The sequence below is a fragment of the Cnephaeus nilssonii genome (genome assembly GCF_951640355.1).
Source record: "Cnephaeus nilssonii genome assembly, chromosome: X".
NCBI classification, from domain to species: Eukaryota; Metazoa; Chordata; class Mammalia; order Chiroptera; family Vespertilionidae; genus Cnephaeus; species Cnephaeus nilssonii.
Window position 1 is genome coordinate 39,669,582 of NC_137071.1, and position 20,370 is coordinate 39,689,951.

At 41.9% G+C, this 20,370-nt stretch overlaps 1 protein-coding gene and 1 pseudogene across 4 annotated transcripts in view; both read right to left on the minus strand.

The window, feature by feature from the left end:
- Positions 1-10,503, minus strand: part of VSIG4 (V-set and immunoglobulin domain containing 4) — a 69,833-nt gene extending 59,330 nt beyond the window's left edge. For 2 of the 3 annotated variants that reach the window (XM_079764772.1, XM_079764774.1), the window contains exons 1-3: positions 10,336-10,503; positions 4,299-4,655; positions 3,316-3,597 (exon numbers count right to left, since the gene is read on the minus strand). In XM_079764772.1, the coding sequence (XP_079620898.1) occupies positions 3,316-3,597; positions 4,299-4,655; positions 10,336-10,390 (694 nt within the window). In that variant the 5' untranslated portion in view covers positions 10,391-10,503. The remainder of the gene's footprint in view (positions 1-3,315; positions 3,598-4,298; positions 4,656-10,335) is intronic. The other variant, XM_079764773.1, reaches the window with a different exon arrangement.
- A 6,043-nt stretch (positions 10,504-16,546) lies between these two features.
- Positions 16,547-17,347, minus strand: LOC307095289 (transcription factor E2F6-like; annotated as a pseudogene). The gene is made up of 2 exons: positions 17,286-17,347; positions 16,547-17,200 (listed from the first exon to the last, which is right to left on the minus strand). The product of its transcript is annotated as a transcription factor E2F6-like (transcript).
- Between the last annotated feature and the right edge of the window lie 3,023 nt (positions 17,348-20,370).

Consider the following 20,370-nt stretch of genomic DNA (forward strand, 5'->3'; position numbering starts at 1 on the left):
GTGGGGAGGGCAATGGTAAGATATGGACACATATAATACCTTAATAAAAAAATTGAAAAAAAAATAAAATAAAAGAATACCAGGACCTCTTTAATGTGAAGATAGTTTTGGATATTGACATTGCAGCTTACAGGAAACTCTTGGAAGGTGAGGAGACCTGGCTCAGTTTTACCAGCGTGGGAAGCATAGCCAGCTCTACTACCAGAGTTCCCAGGTCTTTGGTGATCTGCCTACGGTGGTTTACAGAATAGCTCCTACTTGATGTCTGCTCACTCCTTCCCTTCTTAATACACCAGCCCCATCCAGGAGGAGCAGATCGAGGTGGAGGAGACCATTGAGGCTGCAAAAGCCGAGGAAGCTAAGGATGAACCCCCTTCTGAAGGAGAAGCTGAGGAGGAGGAAAAGGAGAAGGAAAAGGCTGAGGAAGAGGAAGGAGAGGAAGAGGAAGAAGGTGCCAAGGAAGAATTTGAGGATGCAAACAGGAAGAAGGAGGTGAAGGTGAAGGAGAAGATGCCCAAGAAGCTGAGGACGAGAAGAAAGATGAAGGTGCTGGGGAGGAGCAAGCAACCAAGAAGAAAGATTGAGCCCTCCTTTCCTTAATTGTTTCAGGAATAATCCTCCAAAAACCAGGTCAACCCTGCCACCAACCAAGCAGTTGAGTTCCCAATACTATAAGAATTAAGAAGTCAATGTATTTAACATTCTGAGGTGACTCAGGTTGGACATTAAATGTTATGCTATGACTTTTCTCCTTATGCAGAGTATCTGTTTGCTTGCAGAGTGGCTTCCTGGCTTGCTGCCAGCCTGTGCATGGTCCACGCTTATGAGTTCAAGATCTATGACATTGTGAATAATTCAGATATTTACAATAAAAACACATGAATACACGAATTCACTAATGTTAATGTTAAACTTCATGGAAAAAATAGTCCTTTGAATCTTTGGTGGTTAGAAATTAAAGACCTCAAATCATGTGCAATAAACAGTAAATAAAGTTACACTGAATGACAAAAAAATACATTAGGGGCCAGGAAACGTCAAAAGAACTGGGGAACCATTCCCAGATCAGGAAGGTAAGTCACAGGGTATATATTATTGCTACAAATACAGCATTTCCTACTACTTACAACATATACAATGTAATGTATTAGATGCCTTCCTATTGGATGAAGTATGTATTGTCATAGAGTAATACTGGTAGATATGTTATGGTTATGGCAGTATGTCATAGCCTATCTATATTAATAAAAGGGTAATATGTTAATTAGACCATGAGACCTTCCAGATGTCCTTCTGGACAAAGCCATGGTGGAGGGGCTGAGGCAAAAGCGGTTATGGGTGATCAGGCCAGGAGGGGAGGGCAGTTGGGGGTGATCAGGCTGGCGGGGGGTGTGTAGTTGGAGGCAAGCAGGCCAGCAGGCAGAGTGGTTAGGGGGGATGAAGCAGGCAGGCAGGTGAGCGGTTAGGAGCCAGTAGTCCCACATTGCGAGGGGTTTGTCCAATTGCAGGTTTAGGCCTGATCCCATAGGGGTCCCAGATTGGAGAGGATGCAGGCCAGGCTGAGGGACCACCACACTGCCCGTGCACGGATTTTGTGCACTGGGCCACTAGTTATATTATAATAACTATGTATGGTGCTAGATGGGCACTTGAAACATTTGTGGGATCACTTTTTAAAGTATATGATTATTTAACCACTATGCTATTTTAATTAATACAAAATAATATTGAACGTAAAAATCATATATGTTATTTACATATATATACTGGGCTTACATACATATGTTAGACATATATATACACACATACTAGGTTTTGGTAGAGGATAATGGATGGAACAGGGGGTTGGAGTAGCTGTGGTGAAGACCTCAAGTAGAGGGTTTGCTGTGGAGAGAAGAATGACACATCTTACTTTAATCCAAGAGGTAATGGGTAGAGAAAAGTTAAGGCAGAGAAGGTGGTTGATAGAATTCACCTTGATCTTCTTAGATAAGGAGATGAATAACTGATATTAAGAATAGGACAAAAATGAGCACATTTATTGGCAGACAGCATGGGTACAAGAAGTGGATGTCACAGAGCATAAAACTAACATGGGCTAAAAGAAAACAAAAAAAAAGAAAAAAAAACTAACATGGGCTAATGCATATCTGTATTTTTTTGTGAGTAGAGCTCAACAGTCCGAGAGCATGAGCAAAGACACGGTCTGTAGGGCTATCCCAGAACTAAGAAACAGCATGGTGGTTGAGGGAGAGGGATGCGTGGGCTGAGAACTATATTAGGCAGATATAAAACAGGGGACCAGATTCATGGGACCAGGTTTAAGTAGAGAAGGAAGCAGCTAAAAAAAATTGAAGTGAAAGAAGCTTGGTTCAGCGAGCAGAAAAGGTGGAAGGTTCAGAGTAATTTCTCTGAGCCTCAGTTTCCTTATCTGTAAGTAGGGGAAATCATGAGCATTGCTTTATTGCCTGTAATAAATATACAGATTGATTGGTTGTGATCAAGTTCCTGACCAGATGGGCTAGGAACTAACTTACAGAAAGGTGAAAATTACAACTTGTTTCTCTTTAAAGTACACATTCTTGGACTTTCTGGACATTCCTTGCTCTCTCTCTCTGCTTGACCAGATTGTAAACTCTCAGAGAACTGGGCCAGTATTCATACAATAATCTCAGAGTGAGACAAACCTTGTATCCCCCAAAATTAACAGACCAAAAGCTACAGCATGCACATTGTCATTACAACTCAACTTGGAAAACAAATCCTTTCAGTCAAATGCAGGAGTCTCAAACTAACATCAGTCTGCTAACACAATTGGTGAGATCCAGTTTGATGACATTCCTTATATAGAGATATCCTCAGAGGATAGTGATTTTTAGGAGGTTCTGAGGAAAATTCCCTAAAAGCCAAACCAACTAGGGCCCTATAGTCTTTATGTACACAGTTTGTAGTACTCCCAGGATAATGCTGTAAGAAATAACCTTGATTAACCAGAGTTAGTCTTCATTGACACCTGAACTAGAACTTATAGTTGGCTTTAGGAAAAAGGGAGGAAAATTGAAAGAAACTACATATCTAGCAAATGTCACTTTTCCCTTTACCATCTTGATCTACTTAACCTACAGCAGGACAAGTATTATCTCCTGCCCTATTTTCCCAAGTCCAAAATTTTTCTTTCTTTGTGATTTTACAACCCAATACCCCTCCCCCCTCACACACATCAATCTCTCTTCTCTGGAATAAAGACATTCTACTGAGGTATATCTAGAATCAGGTTGTCCATGGATATGCTCACCAGGAGAGAGGGTTGCTCACCTTTGACCACAAACTTCACAATGTTGCTGCGTTGCTCAGAGCCTACCCGGCCCTTAGCAGTACAGAAATAGGATCCTGAATTAACCAACACTGCAGGCTTGAAAAGTAAGGTACTCAAGGTTGCTACTTTGATAGGTTCTGAGTTGTTAGTCTGTTCCTTGTACCAAACATAACTGATGGGAGGAGAACCCTGAGCCTGGCATTGAAGGCTAATCCTCATTCCCTGGAGCACTGTGAAGCCATAGCCATTGCCAGTTGTCACTGTGGGCTTGGAAACAGGGACTGCAAAGGGAAGACAAGAGAAGAGGCTATAGTAAGTTACAAGAATATGGGAACACAAAGCTGAAGCATATTTTCTGGGTATAGGGATATGCACATATCTACAAAGGGAACTAAAAGGGGCTCCTGACTTTGGAAGAAAAAGCAAAGAGGACAATGTAAATAAAAATACCTTCCTTTAGAAGATTAGGTACTGTTTTGTATTATCTGGGTTTTGGACTACCTGGAGTTAAAAATCAACTGACTGTAAAAAAGATAATATAGCTTTTTTAAGCTCGAGTAGTTTGGGGATTATTTAACTTTTGAATTACAGGAGATATCTGTATAATTGTCAAGTCAACAAAACTCATCTTAGCTGACGCTTGCATCCCTGTCCCCAGAGCTTCTATGTCAGCATCAATTCAATATCCAATATCCTGATAAGATATCCTCATTTTTATGAGTTTTAAGACCCAGAGCCCAAAGAGGACAACAAAACTGTGGATGCAAGAATTTCTATGACACTCAAGGGGTAGAGATTTGAAGGCCAAGGACCCTTCCCAAGATTTTTAAAATTATGCCATGATAGTGTCCCTGAGGATACTTTGCCTATGCACTTACTCTGATGAGCACAAATGTCTCTGGGTTTCTCAAGGTTTTCTAGGATTATAGTCATTTATTGAGTCTTTGCCAATCAGTACTTTTCTACCCCCACAGTGACTCACCTTTCTGGACGCGAAGCTCAATGATCTTATCTCTCACCACTTGGTTGCCATTAGGAGTCTGCCAAGTGACTTCACAAGTGTAGTGGCTCCGGTCATCCATCTCCAGGGTCTTCAGTTGGAGGGACACATCTCCTAGAACCTCACGGTTAATGTGCAGGCGGCCCCGGTACTTTGCTTGCTGGATATGATCTCCAGAGGAGTCACGTAGGAAGATGGTGATTGGGTCTGAGTCACGTCGTACCAGCCACTTTACCAAGACTTGGGTGTAGCCTTTCAGAGGAGCAAAGGTGCAAGGAATATTCACATCCCCTTTCCAAGTCCCTGTCACACTCTCAGGCGCTTCAAGGATGGGATGGCCTGAAGATGGGCAACAGAGGAAGAATACAGACATAGATGGCACACCCACATGGGAGCTAGGGTGGCTCTTCTCCACTAGTCTTCCTCCAGCTCTCCCAAATTTCCCTCCCCTTTTCCTAAAATCATTCTCATACTCCCCTCCTGTGGAACAGAGCATAATTCTGCTCTGAGGACATCTGGAGCAGCGGAAAATGCCTTTGTCTACATGTATGTATGTTTTCCTTCTAACCTTGGGGGAACTGCAAGGCCTGGCTCATGTTATCCTCTTTGGAAACTTGCTGGGAATTCTCACATAGATCACTCTGTTCTGTCAAGAACACGGACAGCCAGTCCCAATTTCCCAATCCTGGAAGTCATTTTTAGTATTGGGTCAAACATGACTTTTCCATCTCAGAATAGGGTTATGGGACAGAGTTAGTAACTAGACTTCTAATAATCTCACGTTATTCCAATTTTACTATTTTTCTTCCCCTCTCCTTTCTTCTACCCATCCTTTCATCTTTCTCCTCTTTGTCCTCCTTCTTTTTCGTGTTCTTTTCTCCTTTTCTTCCTACTTGTTCAGTAGTAGAATAAAGAGAAAGTATATGGTAAGCACAGGGCATCACAGGAAAAGTAACATTATACTATTCCTCTTGTTCTTTTATTTATAGAGTGAAGGTAACCTCAATAGCATTGACTTATACATTCCAACAATCCCTGTAATACTCAAAAAAACTAAAAAACATTGAGTAGGAGTACCTAGTAAATTCAGGAGGGGAGTGAAAGGCTGCATGGTGAGTAAGAATAATAATACCAATATAAATCCAAGGTCTGCTCTACCATATATTTCTCTGTGTGACCATGGGTAAATTGCTAAACCTGTCTGAGCTTTATCAATAAAATGGAGGTGATAATAAACAGAGGGTTACTGTGAAGATAAAATTAGCTCATAGGTGTTAAATCACCTAGCATAGTGGTTGGCATTCAGTAGGTGTTGGATAAATGCCAGTCCTGTCCCATGCTTCAAGGGAAACTTCTCATATTTGTCTTATTCTTCTTATCCTATAGAAGTCTTCACTATGTTTTCCCTAAGGTGGATAGATCAATTAGATTGGATCAGAGTAAGCTTTAAATAATGACCTAAAAGAGAAGTTAAGGCATGAGCAGGCAAGGAAGTCACCCTTCACAGCCTGATGAAACCCACCAAATTATGGGTAGGTAATAGGCCATCCCTAGTTTGTAGGGTAGCCAAAAAGTACACAGTAGCCACTGCCTCCAAAAACAAGGCTGTCATGGAAGTCAATGTGAAATGTTGGCCAAATTAACCCTACCAGACCACAAAGTACCGAAAATTAGGTACAGCGGTATAGCGGCAGATTTGGAAATTACCGAAAAATCGGTACAGCGGTCTGGTAGGGTTAAGCAATACTCCTCACTTTCCTGGAAGATTGGTTAGGGAAAATCTATTTCATGAAAGCATCAACACTTGAGTGGATGCTCTACACATTATGGAGCCATGAAAACCACCAAATGGTTAGGTACTTAGTACAACAGGTCTTGGGTGCTGAAGGCAAATTCCATCAGGTCATAATTATGCAAGAAGTTCATCAGAAGGCTGATGGACCTTGAGGCTTCAGCAGGGCTGAAAATCTGCATATTATTACCTGCTGCTGAACAGCTGTAGGCATTTCCCCTAACCTGATAATCTTTTCCTGTTTATCAAACCTTACCTTTATATCTGCTTTCCTAAAGGGCCAATGTGTTTTCCAGTAAATAAAAAGCTGTGGGTCCAGAGATTTGGGGATCTTAGTCAATAGAGCTAAGTTTCCATCTGGCTCCCCCAAAATGCCTTCCAAATTTATATTTCTTGTCTAGTCTCTATTCATTTATGTGCAGCCCTTCTCCAGTTTCCTGAACCCTTGCAGCAAAAAGACTGCAGCATTGGAGGACCAGGCAAGATAGTATTTTGGAGATTTCTAGAATTGCATAGATTTACAGGCTTTTAGAAACCACTTAGTCACATTCCCTCATGGTACATATGGGCAAGGCTGAGGCTCAGAGAGAGAAATATCATTATCCAAAGAGACACACATAGCAGGAACAGATCTTGGCCTCTAGACGTAGAATAAAGGCTTTCAAAAGCTACTGCCTTCTTACCTTCTTACTAACTTATTAAACTTATTAAGGGTTTTCTGGCTTCAGTTGTGGCTAAAGCCAGCAACCCCCTTATCTGAGCCTACTTGGCATGGCTTAAAGGGATGTTATCCTATGGTTGGATAATATTCCCTGACTGCCTGGAAAAGAATTCTCCCATCTGTTGGCTACTTTCTAAAAATCTTTTCCAAGAACTTTAGAGCCTTGCTCTTTTCCCTCAGGAAAGAATTTAATTTTATTCAAATATTAGCTCCCTTCAAGAGAAATACCAGGGATGAGCATTGACTCAAAAGGCTTTGTTGGAAAAGGGTTTAACTTTAGAAAGAGGGAAGAATATGGGGGCCCATTCTAGTTCAGAACTTGGACTTAGGAACAAAAAGTCTGGGGCCTGTGTAATGGTACTAAATAAAGAAAAGACCTAGTTTTCTGGGTGTGGACCCCTTTACAGAACTAGGTCTAGATCCCTTTTTGAATCTTTTTCCTCCTACCATTACACAGAGGGTGAGATCTTCCCATGACCCCACATTCCTGTGTCTGGCCACTCTTCCTCTTTTGTGCTGCCTCCTAGATAGAGTATTAACTTATATAATAGACTAGAAGCCTGGTGCACGAAATTCGTGCACGGCAGGGGGTTGTCCCTCAGCCCAGCCTGTACCCTCTCCAATCTGGGACTCCTGGTGGGATCGGGCCTAAACGGGCAGTCGGACATCCCTCTCACAATCCAGGACTGCTGGCTCCCAACTGCTTGCCTGCCTGCCTTCCTGATTGCCCCTAACTGCTTCTGCCTGCCAGCCTGATCACCGCCTAACCACTCCGCTTCCAGCCTGATTGATGCCTAACTGCTCCCCTGCCAGCCTGTTTGCCCCTAACTTCCCTTCTCTGCCAGCCTGGTCACCCCTAACTGCCCTATCCTGCAGGGTTGATCACCTCCAACTGCCCTCCCTTGCAAGCCTGGTCCCTCTCAACTGCCCTCCCTTGCAGGCCTGGTCCCTCACAACTGCCCTCCCTTGCAGGCCGGGTGCCTCCCAACTGCCCTCTCCTGCTGGCCATCTTGTGGTGGCCATCTTGTGTCCACATGGGGGCAGGATCTTTGACCACATGGGGGCAGCTATATTGTGTGTTGCAGTGATGATCAATCTGTATATTATTCTTTTATTAGATAGGATAGAGGCCTGGTGCACGGGTGGGGGCCAGCTGGTTTGCCCTGAAGGGTGTCACAGATAAGGGTGGGGGTTCCCTTGGGGTGTGGGGCGGCCTGAGCAAGGGGCCTGTGGTGGTTTGCAGGCTGGCCACGCCCCCTGGCAACCCAAGGGGAGGCCCTGGTATCTGGAATTTATTTTCCTTCTACAATTGAAACTTTGTATCCTGGAGCGGAGCCAAGCCTGGGGCTCCGGCAGCCATTTCTGTGGCAGTTAATTCACCTTCTACAATTGCAACTTTGTAGCCTTAAGCGGGTGGGCCCGGCCAGGATGTGCGGAAAGCTTTGCTTCCCCTGTTGCCGCCGGCAACCCTGGCCTGCTCTTTCAAGCTCCATTCTGCCGCCATTTGTTTCAATTTGTTTACCTTCTATAACTGAAACTTTGTAGCTTGAGTGGAGGCTTAGGCCTGCAACGGCTATGGAAAGCTTGGCTTACTCTGTTACCTGGGAAACCTTGCTCTCTGTGGCTGTAGCCATCTTGGATTGGGGTTAATTTGCATACTCGCCCAGATTGACTGGTGGGTGTGGCTTGGCTGGTGGGCATGGCTTATGTAGCGGAGTGATGGTTAATTTGCATATTACCATTTTATTAGAGAGGATGTTTATAAAATTTCATAATGTCCATAAAATGCAAATATTATTATTTATTTTTATTATGTTTATTTCAATATGTGCCTTAAACTTAATAGCTGATTTGGGCCCCTAGAGGCTTTTCAGAAGTGAAGCCAAATAGTCTTAAAGAGCTGTCCAGTTGGCAGGGCCCTTTGAAGCCAGCTAATATGATCCCCTCACTGTACAAATGAGCTGGGTACATACACTAAGATCCAGGGAGAGGAAGGCATTATTGGTCATTCAGTATGTCCTGAATCTCAGGTCTTATAGTGTAAAACCCTACACTCAAACGAAAGCCCTGCTTTCAGGTTTGGAGGACCTCAGAGTCTGGGGATGATACAATAAACATATGAGCTCTCACATGCATGCCCACACATGATTTAAATTTAACATTTACAAAATGTTTCTATGAGCCCCAGCCCTGCCTTTATAAGTCCCACCTCAAACCAACACATTTGAAGAAAGGTAGGGAAGTGCACTGTAAAAGGTGTTAGAAAATTAAAATACTGTAGCTCTAGAAAGAACACTATTTTTAGGAGCATTAATTCTGCTACCAATGCTTTACCCTTTTAGGTGACTTAATTCTAGCTTGAAGTTCTAGAATTTGATGGATCATAGAGACCCAGGATAGGATAGCCTTAATTGAGTCAGCTATGGTAAGCTGGATTCTTTCTGACCGTACAAAGGACACAAAGCTAATACCATCCAACCTCTATATCTAATAATATGAAAGAAGCAGGGGTGCAGCAAGAACCCCTTTGACCTACCATAGGTTGCATTTAGTTATTACTCAGTCTTATTTTCTTAACAGACTATCTCAATTCTCATGGATATAAAGATGGAAGAAGACCCAAGGAAATAATGTTACTATGCTATGGTCAGACCTCTTTTGGAATATGTGTCCAACATTAATTTCCCACTATTACCCCAGACAATCTCGGCCATGTTGACATGGAAGTGAGTTACCCAAGAAGGTGGTAAGAAAGTAAGTTATGTGAAGACAAGTTGAAGGATGTGGGGCTGTTTAGCTTGAATAAGAGATGGGGCAAGGGAACATGATGTCTGTTCTCAGAAATGTTAAGGTCTGTCACAGTATAGAGGAAGCAGATATGACCTGTGTGTATCCAAGAAACAGTGCTAGGACATTGGAGAGAAGTAACTGGAAAGTGGATTTAGTTCAATATCAGGAATAACTTTCAAACAGTTGGAGATTCCTCTGAATAAACTAGATGGCCTGGAAGAGCAGTGAACTAGCAGTCACTGGAAGTATGTAATCAGATAACAGTGAAGGATGATTCGAGGTTACTTTTAAGGTCCTATCTAGCTCTTCAACAACATTCCTTCTTTGGGAGGTATGTGTATTAACAGGGATCAAAGCCTGAAGTTATAATGGTAGAATTTCAGTTGAAAGACAGCAGATGGTGGAGGGATTTGGGAAGAAGCATTGGGTACCTTTTGAATGCCCCAGAGATAAAAACAAGAACCATAAAAGTATTTGGATACTTTCCAAGAGAGGATCCTTTTCCATTTCTATGAAAACTTACCTCCTGGATCCTTCACCAGCCTTCAACTACCTCCCTCTCTTCTGACCAAAGCTGAGAGAGTCTGCAGTACTGGCTGAGAATCTCCTGCTCAGCAGAAATAGGCTTTCCTCAGTAGGCATTCAACCCCACCCTCCATACCCCAGTCTTTTGCCCGTACCAGTAGTGGCATCCAGGCCACAATTTTCTGCCTTACCGTAGGTGACCATCATTAGGTGGCCCAGGAACAACAGGCCCAGCAAGAGCCCCATCACAGCCAGAGCCACTTCTGGCCTTTCTTCCTGCCTCCTTGCTGTCAAAGAGGCTCGAACTCCTGATGGCTGCCAGTGTCTGTGCCTGCTCACTTCCCTTCCTTCCTCATATCTCTCACTTGACTCCCAGTCCCATCTCACATTTCCCTTCCTTCCCTATTTCAGCACAAGTCACATGAGCATTCCCCTCCCTTCCTTGCCTGGGGTTGGAGGTTTGATGGTGAGTGAAGCAATTTCTCTCCCTGCTAGGTTAGTGACTTGACTTCTCTGGAGCCAATAGGGCTCTCTGATCTTAAAGCTCACATGATGTGTTTATTCTGGGTTTCCTCCACAAAACTTAGATATTGGGGGTGACCTTTGGGATGAGTCTGCTTCCTCTAGCATGGGGGTATTTACCTTTCTGGAGGGCCTAAGGAAAAGAGATCAACTTTGCTGGCTGGTGTAATATTCAGCATCATGCTGTTAACTCCTGCTTGCTCAGCTAGATAAGAATATTATGGAGAAATATACCCCCCATACCTAATACACTGAGTGGCCAGATTATTATGATCTCTGAACGCATAATAATCTGGCCACTCAGTGTGTGTGTGTGTGTGTGTGTGTGTGTGTGTGTGTGTGTATTAGAGGCCCAGTGCATGAATTTGTGCATGGGTGGGGTCCGGCCAGCTTGGCCAGGGGGAGGGGACATGGGCAGTTGACCGGCCTGCATGCTGGTCGAACTCCTGGTCAAGGGGACAATTTGCATATTAGCCTTTTATTATATAGAATATACACTGAGTGGCCAGATTATTACATGTTCAGAGATCATAATAATCTGGCCACTCAGTGTACAATTTACATTCAATATTATTTTGTATTATTTTCAGGTGTACAGCATAATGGTTAGACAGTCATATGTTTTAAAAGTGCTCCCCTGATATTCCCAGTACCCACTTCACACCATATGTAGTTATTACATTAGTAGAGGCCCAGTGCATGAAAATTCATGCACTGGAAGGAGGGTTCCTCAGCCCGGTCTGCCCCCTCTCACAGTCCGGGAGCCTTCAAGGGTGGGAGGCAACCCGCGATCAGGGGAAGGCAATGCCCCATCACACCTCTGCTGCTGCCACTGCTGGCAGCACAAGCCTCGGCTGGCCCTGGTTACCTGAGCCTCGGGTGGCCCTAGGCAGTTGGGCAGTCACCATCGAGGCTTGCCTGTGCCTCAGGCCAGCCCTGGGTTGCTGAGGGGACTGGGGACTCCGGAGGCAGGTGTGTGGAGCGGCCAGGCCTGCCTGGGGCGGGCCTGGCCTTGCTGAGCTTCTGCTGCCCCAGTGGGGCTGAAGGGACTGGGCGCCACCATCTTGTGGCTGTGGGTGCCACCATCTTTGAGGGTGGGGCAATCAATTAGCATATTCCCTTCTTATTGGCTGCCGCCATCTTTGAGGACGGGGAAGTCAATTAGCATATTCTCTCCTTATTGGCTGTGGGTGCTGCCATATTTGAGATGGCATGAGGATTAATTAGCATATTCCCTCTTTATTAGATAGGATTATTGACCATATTCCCGCTGGTGTACTTTTCATCTCTGTGACTATTTTGTAACTCCAATTTATGCTTTTAAATCCCTTTTTTCACCCAATCCCTCAACCTTCCTCTCTTCTGGAAACCATCAGTTTGTTCTCTATAACTGTGAGTCTATTTTGTTTGATTATTTTGTTCTTTAGATTCCACAAATAAGTGAAATCATATTTGTCTTTCCCTGACTAAATTATTTCACTTAGCACAATAACCTTTATGAACCACTTTCTCTTACAGCTCCATCTCTTTGGCGGGAAGGGTTCCTATTAGTGCTCATAAGGGATCTTTTATTTATTTTTAAGGAAAAATTAAGTCTATTAGGTTGAATTTTTCAATGACTTTCCATTGATACAGATCCCTGACTGCAAGAGAATGACATTAAGCCTCACAGGAAGCTTAATTGCTTCTCTATAGGCTCCAGAGTTACTGTAAGTCCACCAGCACTCTACATCTAGTTTTGGCACTGCCCACAGTCTACTAAGCTTCGGAAATAAAACATTTCCAAAGGAGAAATTCATTCAACAAATTCATATTGACTTCTAAGTAACATATAATCTTACCTTTCTTTTTAATTAGAGGAATAACAGACATCTTGATTGGAGGATGGATGAGCTTTGCAACATGGTGGAGTAAGACTCCACAAGGAAACATTATCTCCTCCATATGCTTGCCAAGAGGTGATTATATACACACTAGCGTTCCCGTTGCAGGAAAAATCCTGCAATAGGGTTTCCTGCTGCACTCTACCCCGCCCTGCCTGCTCTCCTCCCTTGTCCCCCGGCCCACCTTCTCCGCCATCCCGCCTGCTTTTCCCTTCTGCCCCGGCCCCGCCTCCGCTCCTCCCTTCTCCTCCCCCAGCCCGCCTTCTCCGCCACCCCGCCCCACTCTCCTTCCTTCACCCCCCGCCCCGCCTCTGCTTCTCCCTTCCCCTCCCCTCGGCTTGCTTGCTTCTCTGCAGCTTTGCTCCCTTCTTCAGCTCTTGGCTTCTTTCTACACTGTCTTGATATGCAAATTAGCCGCCATCTTTGTTGGGGTAATTTGCATACTCGTCCTGATTGGCTGGTGGGTGTGGCTTGGCATGGCGAAGGTACGGTCAATTTGCATATTTGTCTATTATTAGGTAGGATGATTGAGGGATCTGCAAGGGCTAAGAGGAGGCTCCAGAATTTTAAGCCTTGACATTATCACATGGAATTCTGTCAAACCACTCTGATTCCCAGATTCAATCACCCTTGCCTAGTTGTCCCTTGCTTTTTGGTTACATCTTTCAGTCCACCTCTCTGGATCTTCCAGTCATTCTTTCTTCTTGAGTCCTCACTCAGGGAACTCTGAACTTTGTAATTTCCAACCAATACCCTGCACCACTACGACCATATATCTACACACACACACACACACACACACACTTTTCCCTCTACATCAGGGATAAGGAACATCTGGCCCATTGGCCATATAAGGCCCAGAAAATTATTTGGTCTGGCCCTGCAAAGGCATTACGGGTGAATTAATTAAATGTTTGACCAAATATAGCAGGCTAATTTTTAAGTTGATAATTTTGTATGGCCTATGAATGATGTTATAAATACCTAAATGGCCCTTGGCATAAAAAAAGTTCCACATCCCTGCTCTACATCATGAAGATCTGAAGGCCCATGCCCCATTAGATTGATCTCAGTTTCCCACTGGCCTGGTGGATTTGTATGTTTAAAACTACCCTCTTGCCTCTTCTTAGAACCTCTTAGATCAGAAGATAAATAAGTATACAGGGAAACATATATAGCATTCTTCTGGCAAAGACATCCAGTCCTGCAGTGTGCTCCCTGTTGAGTAAGAAGAGCACTGAAGGGGAAGTCAGGAAGCACAGAGACAGACCTGGTTCTGCATTTACTTCATCTGAGACGTTGGCCAAGTTAAGTCTCCCTGAACCTCAGCTTCCCTAATTTTAACATGAGCACTATTAGACTTGATGTTTGTATCTCTTCAGATTTTTAAAAATCAATCTATACATATAACAACTATAGCAATGATAGCTACTTTTTTATTATTTATTTAAACATATATTGAACACTTTTTATGTGCCAGGCATGGGGCAAAGACACTGAGCACAACAATGATTAAGACAAACTCCTTCAAGGAGCTCACTGTCTAATACTAAAATATTGATTAAACCAAGGCTCAGAGTGGTAAATGACTTTCCTAGTGATATAGGATTAGTTAGGTACTTGGAAATTGGGGACTAGAGCTGGAGAGGGGGCAGGGTACAACTAACTCATCATAAGTAAACTTCTTTGATTTAAGAGCAAGGTTACATACAGAAACATATTATAATATCTGCTGGCAAAAAGGTTAAAATAGGGGGATGAGGACACATATGTAATACCTTAATCAATAAAGAAATTTAAAAAAGGTTTAAATAGTTTCTATTTTTTACCATGATTAAATTCCTGTCTTGCAATCAATTAAGTCACTACTTGATGGCATTTCTTCTGAGACACAATAACTGAAAGTAGTTTGAAATTCAGGTCTAGCATTCAGAATCATACTGAAATTCTTTAATTAAATCCATTAATTTTAATTGTATAGCATATTTATGATACTTCTACATGTAGAAGTTTGGAAAATAATTCTCCTCTAACCCTCATTTAGAGGAATCTAATAAGTTATAGTTATCACAGAAACTAGAGAATTTGTTACTTTTCATATATACATTATTTGGATTATGCAATGGGGAAGATTTTCCTTAGAAATATTTTGTAAGTAATCTAAATGTTATGCATATATATACAAATACATCACATTTAGATTCGTGTGTACTCCCATCCCATGTACAATAGCTAATTACAGACATGAACTTTGTAATAAGGCAATTTATTTTGTGATCATTAAAGGAAGGGGCAGAGACTATGAAGAACTGTCCATTTCAGCTCTGACCATCTGTTGTTTTGTTTGTTTGTTTGTTTGTTTGGTTGGTTGGTTGGTTTTTTAGTTCCTGATATATATCCTATATAACAAAAGGGTAATATGCAAATCGACCCAACGTTGGAATGACTGGTTGCTATGACGTGCACTGACCACCAGGGAGCAGGTGCTCAATGCCAGAAGCCCTGAGCCAATCTCACGGCTGGTGAGCGCAGCAGCAGCGGTGGTGAAAGGCTCTCCCGCCCCCGTGGCAGTGCTAAGGATGTCCAACTGACAGCTTAGGCCCACAGGGAGCATGCCTAAGCCATCAGTCAGACATCCCCTGAGGCCTCCCAGACTGTTTGGGAGTGGGGATTGTCCCTCAGCCTGACCTGCACCCTCTCCAATCTGGAACCCCTTGGGGGATGTCCAACTGCCAGTTCAGGCCCTCCCCTGCCAGCCTGATGGCACCCAACTGCCCTCCCCTGCTGGCCTGTTCACCCCCAACTGCTCTCCCCTGCTGGCTATCTTGTGGTGACCATCTTGTGGTGGCCATCTTGTAGCGGCCATCTTGTGGTGGTCATCTTGTGACAACATCATGCGACGCCACCTAGGCTTTTATTATATAGGATATGACCGTATTACAGATATCTCCCATTCCCCCTCCTTGAACCCACTATTCCCAGCACCCACCCCCAGGTCTTCACCACCCTATTGCCCATGTCCATGGACTATGTATATAAGTACACAAGTTCTTTGGTTTATCTATTCTCATTCCCCCATCTCCACATCAAGGTATGTCAGTCTGTTCCATGCTTCCATGCTTCGGGTCTTATTTTGTTAGTCAATTTATTATGTTCATTAGATTCCACAAATAAGGGAGATCATGTGATATTTGTCTTTCTCAGATTGGCTTATTTCACTTAGCATGATATTCTCCAGGTCCATCCATGCTGTCCCAAAGGGTAAGATATCCCTCTTTTTTTCAGCTCCTAGTATTCCATTGTGCAAATGTCCCACATCTTTTTTATCCATTCATCTACTGATTGGCCATCTGTTTTAATGATACCCTTTGTGATGAGGTTATTTAAGTAGGCATGATGTCTATTTCACTGACAAAAAGCAGTGAATAATTATAAAAAGAGTTGTTTTCTAATGTGAAAACCATAACTCTCCAGGAATGTAATTAGTGAATTGCTCAAAAAACTACTGACCTTAATGCTGCTATTGAGAATCAGGGAAATTCATGGGTCATTTATTGCTCTGAGAATCAAATTTTGTGTATAGGTCATTGATAAGGATTTCTGACAAGATCCAAAAATACTGATTAAACAAATTCTCAAGTCCTATCAGTTGCTCACTTCAAGCACTTCTTCACTTTGCTGTGGAAGATTTTCTTTTTTCTTTATGCTAATCCTCACCCAAGGATATTTTTTCCATTGATTTTTTGAGAGAGAGAGAGAGAGAGAGACATTGATGTGAGAGAGACACATTAATTGATTGCTTCCCACTTGCACTCTGATCAGGAACGGGATTAAACCTGCAAACCAGTTTTTTTGTGCCCTTGACCAGAAATAGAACCTGCAACCCTACAGTATGTGCAGAGGCTCTAAGCACTGATGAAAACCAGCCAAAGCCAGTATTTTCTTTTTTATCAGGGTATTCTGGGTGTGTTTTTTTTTTTTTTAGATGAAGAGGTTCCTACACCTTCATACACTTATTACTTGAGCAATCTGGATCTACTTCACACAGATAGGCAGCGATGGACCCCTTGGTGCTCCCTATACATACTGTGATAGAGTGTTCTCTGGCAATGGGAATGTCCAGTCTGATTTCTGCTGGAACTTTATCTGCAATAACAATCTGTTCATGGAAGGCTTTAATGCTATGAATATCTTGATATGTCATATATGTTAGTATTTTATTTTATTTTATTTATCATCTGTTAACACAAAACTGTGGAGCACAATATTTAATTAACTTATCCAGAGCATCTTCCATTGCTGATAAGTTGGAAAGTTCCTCCAGCAGTATTTTTTCTGTTGGAGCACTGCTCCAGAATCGCTGAGATCAGACCCCATCCATCCCATCAAATATGATTCTTAGATTTAAAAAAAAAAACACAAAAAAAACAGGTCAATTCCACTTAAGACATTGGTGATTTCATACACTCTTCATTTTCATACTCCCAGTTTTGTTGCAAACTTATTTACATCAAAAATACCCCCAGGAACATTTCTGACAAGATCCATAAATTTTGGAGTTAAATAAACCAGTGACAAATCAAAACAAGGTCTCTTCACTTTTAGAGCTTTATTCATGGTGACATATTGTACAGTATCTCCTAAATTAATCCTTTAAAAAACACATAAAAATTAATCCTTATTTTTTATGGCAGTAGGTACTCCACACTGATGGAGTCTCAGCACTGGTGGTGTACCATCTCCTCTGCTGGTCCATCAGCAGGCTGGTCAGTTTTCTAGCTGGCTGCTGCTGACTCATGCTACCCAACTGGCAGCCCTTGGGCCTCACACCCATGAGCTCTCCCACCTTCTCTTGGTTGAGTCAGATGCTACCCCCAACACTCAGGTTCCCGGAGCCAAACATGAACTATAACTAGGCTCTAATGCCTGCTCAGAGGTGCACCTGGCTGGGCAGGGCAATGGTCCAACACACCATTGCACCATAGCCCAGAGAGTTATAACACAGCCTCCAGGAGACACCATTCCCATGATCTTCCTGCATGTGCAGTGCTTTAATATTCCTTAATCCTTTAGTCTTCCAGGCACCGTTCTGAGCACTTTGTGTAGATTATTTCATTTGATATTTATGACCCATCAGGTGGCTATTATTTATTTACTGTTGTGTCTTTTCTGTCACTCTTTACTCCCTTACACTGATTTACTTTTTCTTTGTAGAATTCACCACTACTTGATATAGAGTATATTTACTTGTTTACTTGTTTGTTGTTTGTCTTCGACTCTAGAATGTAAGCCCATGCAAGCAGAAAACTTTGCATTTCATGTTAATCGCTATATCCTCCATGCCTAAAACAGTGTCTGACATATAATAGGCACTCAATAATTTGTAAAATGAATTAATTGAATAAATAACCATTTTGCAAGTGAGAATGAGGCCCAATGAGGCTGGTAAATATCAGAATGGTGAAATCACTTACCTATATAGAAGATGTTTAGACAAGATCTAAACCCATATTCATGTGTTTTCTACAAATGATACTGTTAAGCACCACACTATTTTGCTTCCTGTAGATCTTTAATGACCACTTACAAAGCATTTCCAAACCTTCTCTGGATGTTGTAAGGGAGAGAGAAGAAATGTTAAATATGATCCCTGGCTTAGTGATATTTTAATATATATAGAGTTAAGATGTACATATATAGGCACACCAATGGACACACACACATATATACATACTTATACAAGGAGGATTATTGAACTTTAAACATTGCGATGTGAAAAGACTTCCTAGAACAAGCATGTCAAACTCAAAGGCTAACATGGGCCAAATAAACAAGGTTTAAGTTTATGTGGGCTGAAAAAAAACAAAAGCTTCAATTTTCATAGAAATGTAGGTTTATTTTGATAGATACATGCTGAATACAAAGGGCTAAAATAAATGAGTAATCGTTAACATAAAATAATAGAACATTTTAATAACAATTAATATTTTCTTGAAAATTAACTTACCAGACACTGAATAACTGCACAAATTAATAAACATAATGCAAATAAACCTATTTTTCTTGTTCTCTGAAAGCGAAATATTTCCTGTTGCACACACCAAACAAGTCAGTACAAGAGTAATGGCGTGGCAATCAGCTGCTAAAATATTCGCTGCTAGTATTAGTGGATAGAAATGGTGCGCATGTGTGTAAGGTGGGTAAGGGAAATGAATGCAACATGATTGTGGTAATCAGTCATCAGTGAATGTTGTAGTTTGTTATTCATAATTATATATAACAGAATATTATAAAAATTAAGTTACGAATTTGTATTAAAACGTTTCTTACATACCGTCATATTGGCTGGGCCACAAGAATATTCGTTACAGGCCACGAGTTTGACATGCTTGTCCTAGAGGAAGTAAATGAAAACTAACATTTATAGAACTCCTGCTTTGGGCTGGACACATTATCCTTAGTCCTTACCTTGCACAGAAGACATCATGAATCCTTCTTCTCTTTATTTTGGTTGAGGAAAATTGAGGTCTAGAGACACCAAGGGACCTGTTCACAGTCATACAGCTGATAAGTATCAGAAGGGAGATTTCCGATTCAAGTTGGTTTGTTTCCAAAGCCTGAACCTTTCTCCTCCACTCCTTAGGGCTACACATAAGCTACACCAAGAATGATGAGGTGGCTGAAGAGTAGAGGAAAGGAAGATGAATAGCTGCTCTAATCCAGAGAGTTCACCTTTTGTTTATCTTCAAACTCAATGCTTCCTGGGATGACGGTATGCATGTAATAAAAGCTTACTAATTGTGGATGAACAGCAGAGAAAACGAACCATATGTTTTGAGGTCTGGTAGTATTCAGAGGTTACGGACTCTATGCCTACTTACACCCCCATAACCCACCTTCCTAGAAAAAAGGCATATTGGAGCAATGCATTAGTGTGCAAATATTAGCTGAGACCCTCCTTTTTGCATGTGTACCTTGTGCTTGACTAAGCTAGAGAAAAGCAATAGTACAGAGAAAATCCACACAGGTCCTGTTCTAGAACATTCATACAAACAAACCCAGAAACACCACATATAAAGATGCATAGGTACATATAGGCCCATATAAATATACATATAGATATATATATATATGTGCATAAAATGGCCATAGGCATAAAATACTAGTATTAACACACTGACACACAAAACACAAAATATGCATGCAGAGATAGAGAACACAACATAGAGACATACAAAAGAGTACAGAGACAAACAAATACACATAGACATGCACATAGACACACAAAAACAAACATTTTGGATTGTTGTGTGTTCATTTTCATTTGTTTCCAGGATGTTTTTTATATCTTCTTTGATCTCTTTGGTAACCCATTAACTGCTTAATAGCATGCTATTTAGCCTCCATATATTTAATTATTTTTTAGCTTTTGTAGTATAGCTGATTTCTAATTTCATGTGATTGTGATCTGAGAAGATGCTTGATATGATTTCAATCTTCTTGAATTTGTAGAGACTTAAGCTTGTATCCTAACATGTGGTCTATCTTTGAAAATGATCCATGTGCACTTGAGAAGAATGTATATTCTGCAGCTTTGTGGTGTACTGTTCTGAAGATGTCAATTAGTTCCATCTGTTCTAGAGTCTCATTTAGGATTGCTCTTTCCATATTGAGTTTTTGTCTAGAATATTTATCCAGTGATTTTAGTTGGGTATTAAAGTCTCCTGTTATGAATGTATTGCTGTTGAACTCTCCCTTGATATTCTGCAGAAGGTTTTTTCTATATTTAGATGCTCCTGTATTGAAATAGACTCTGCCTAG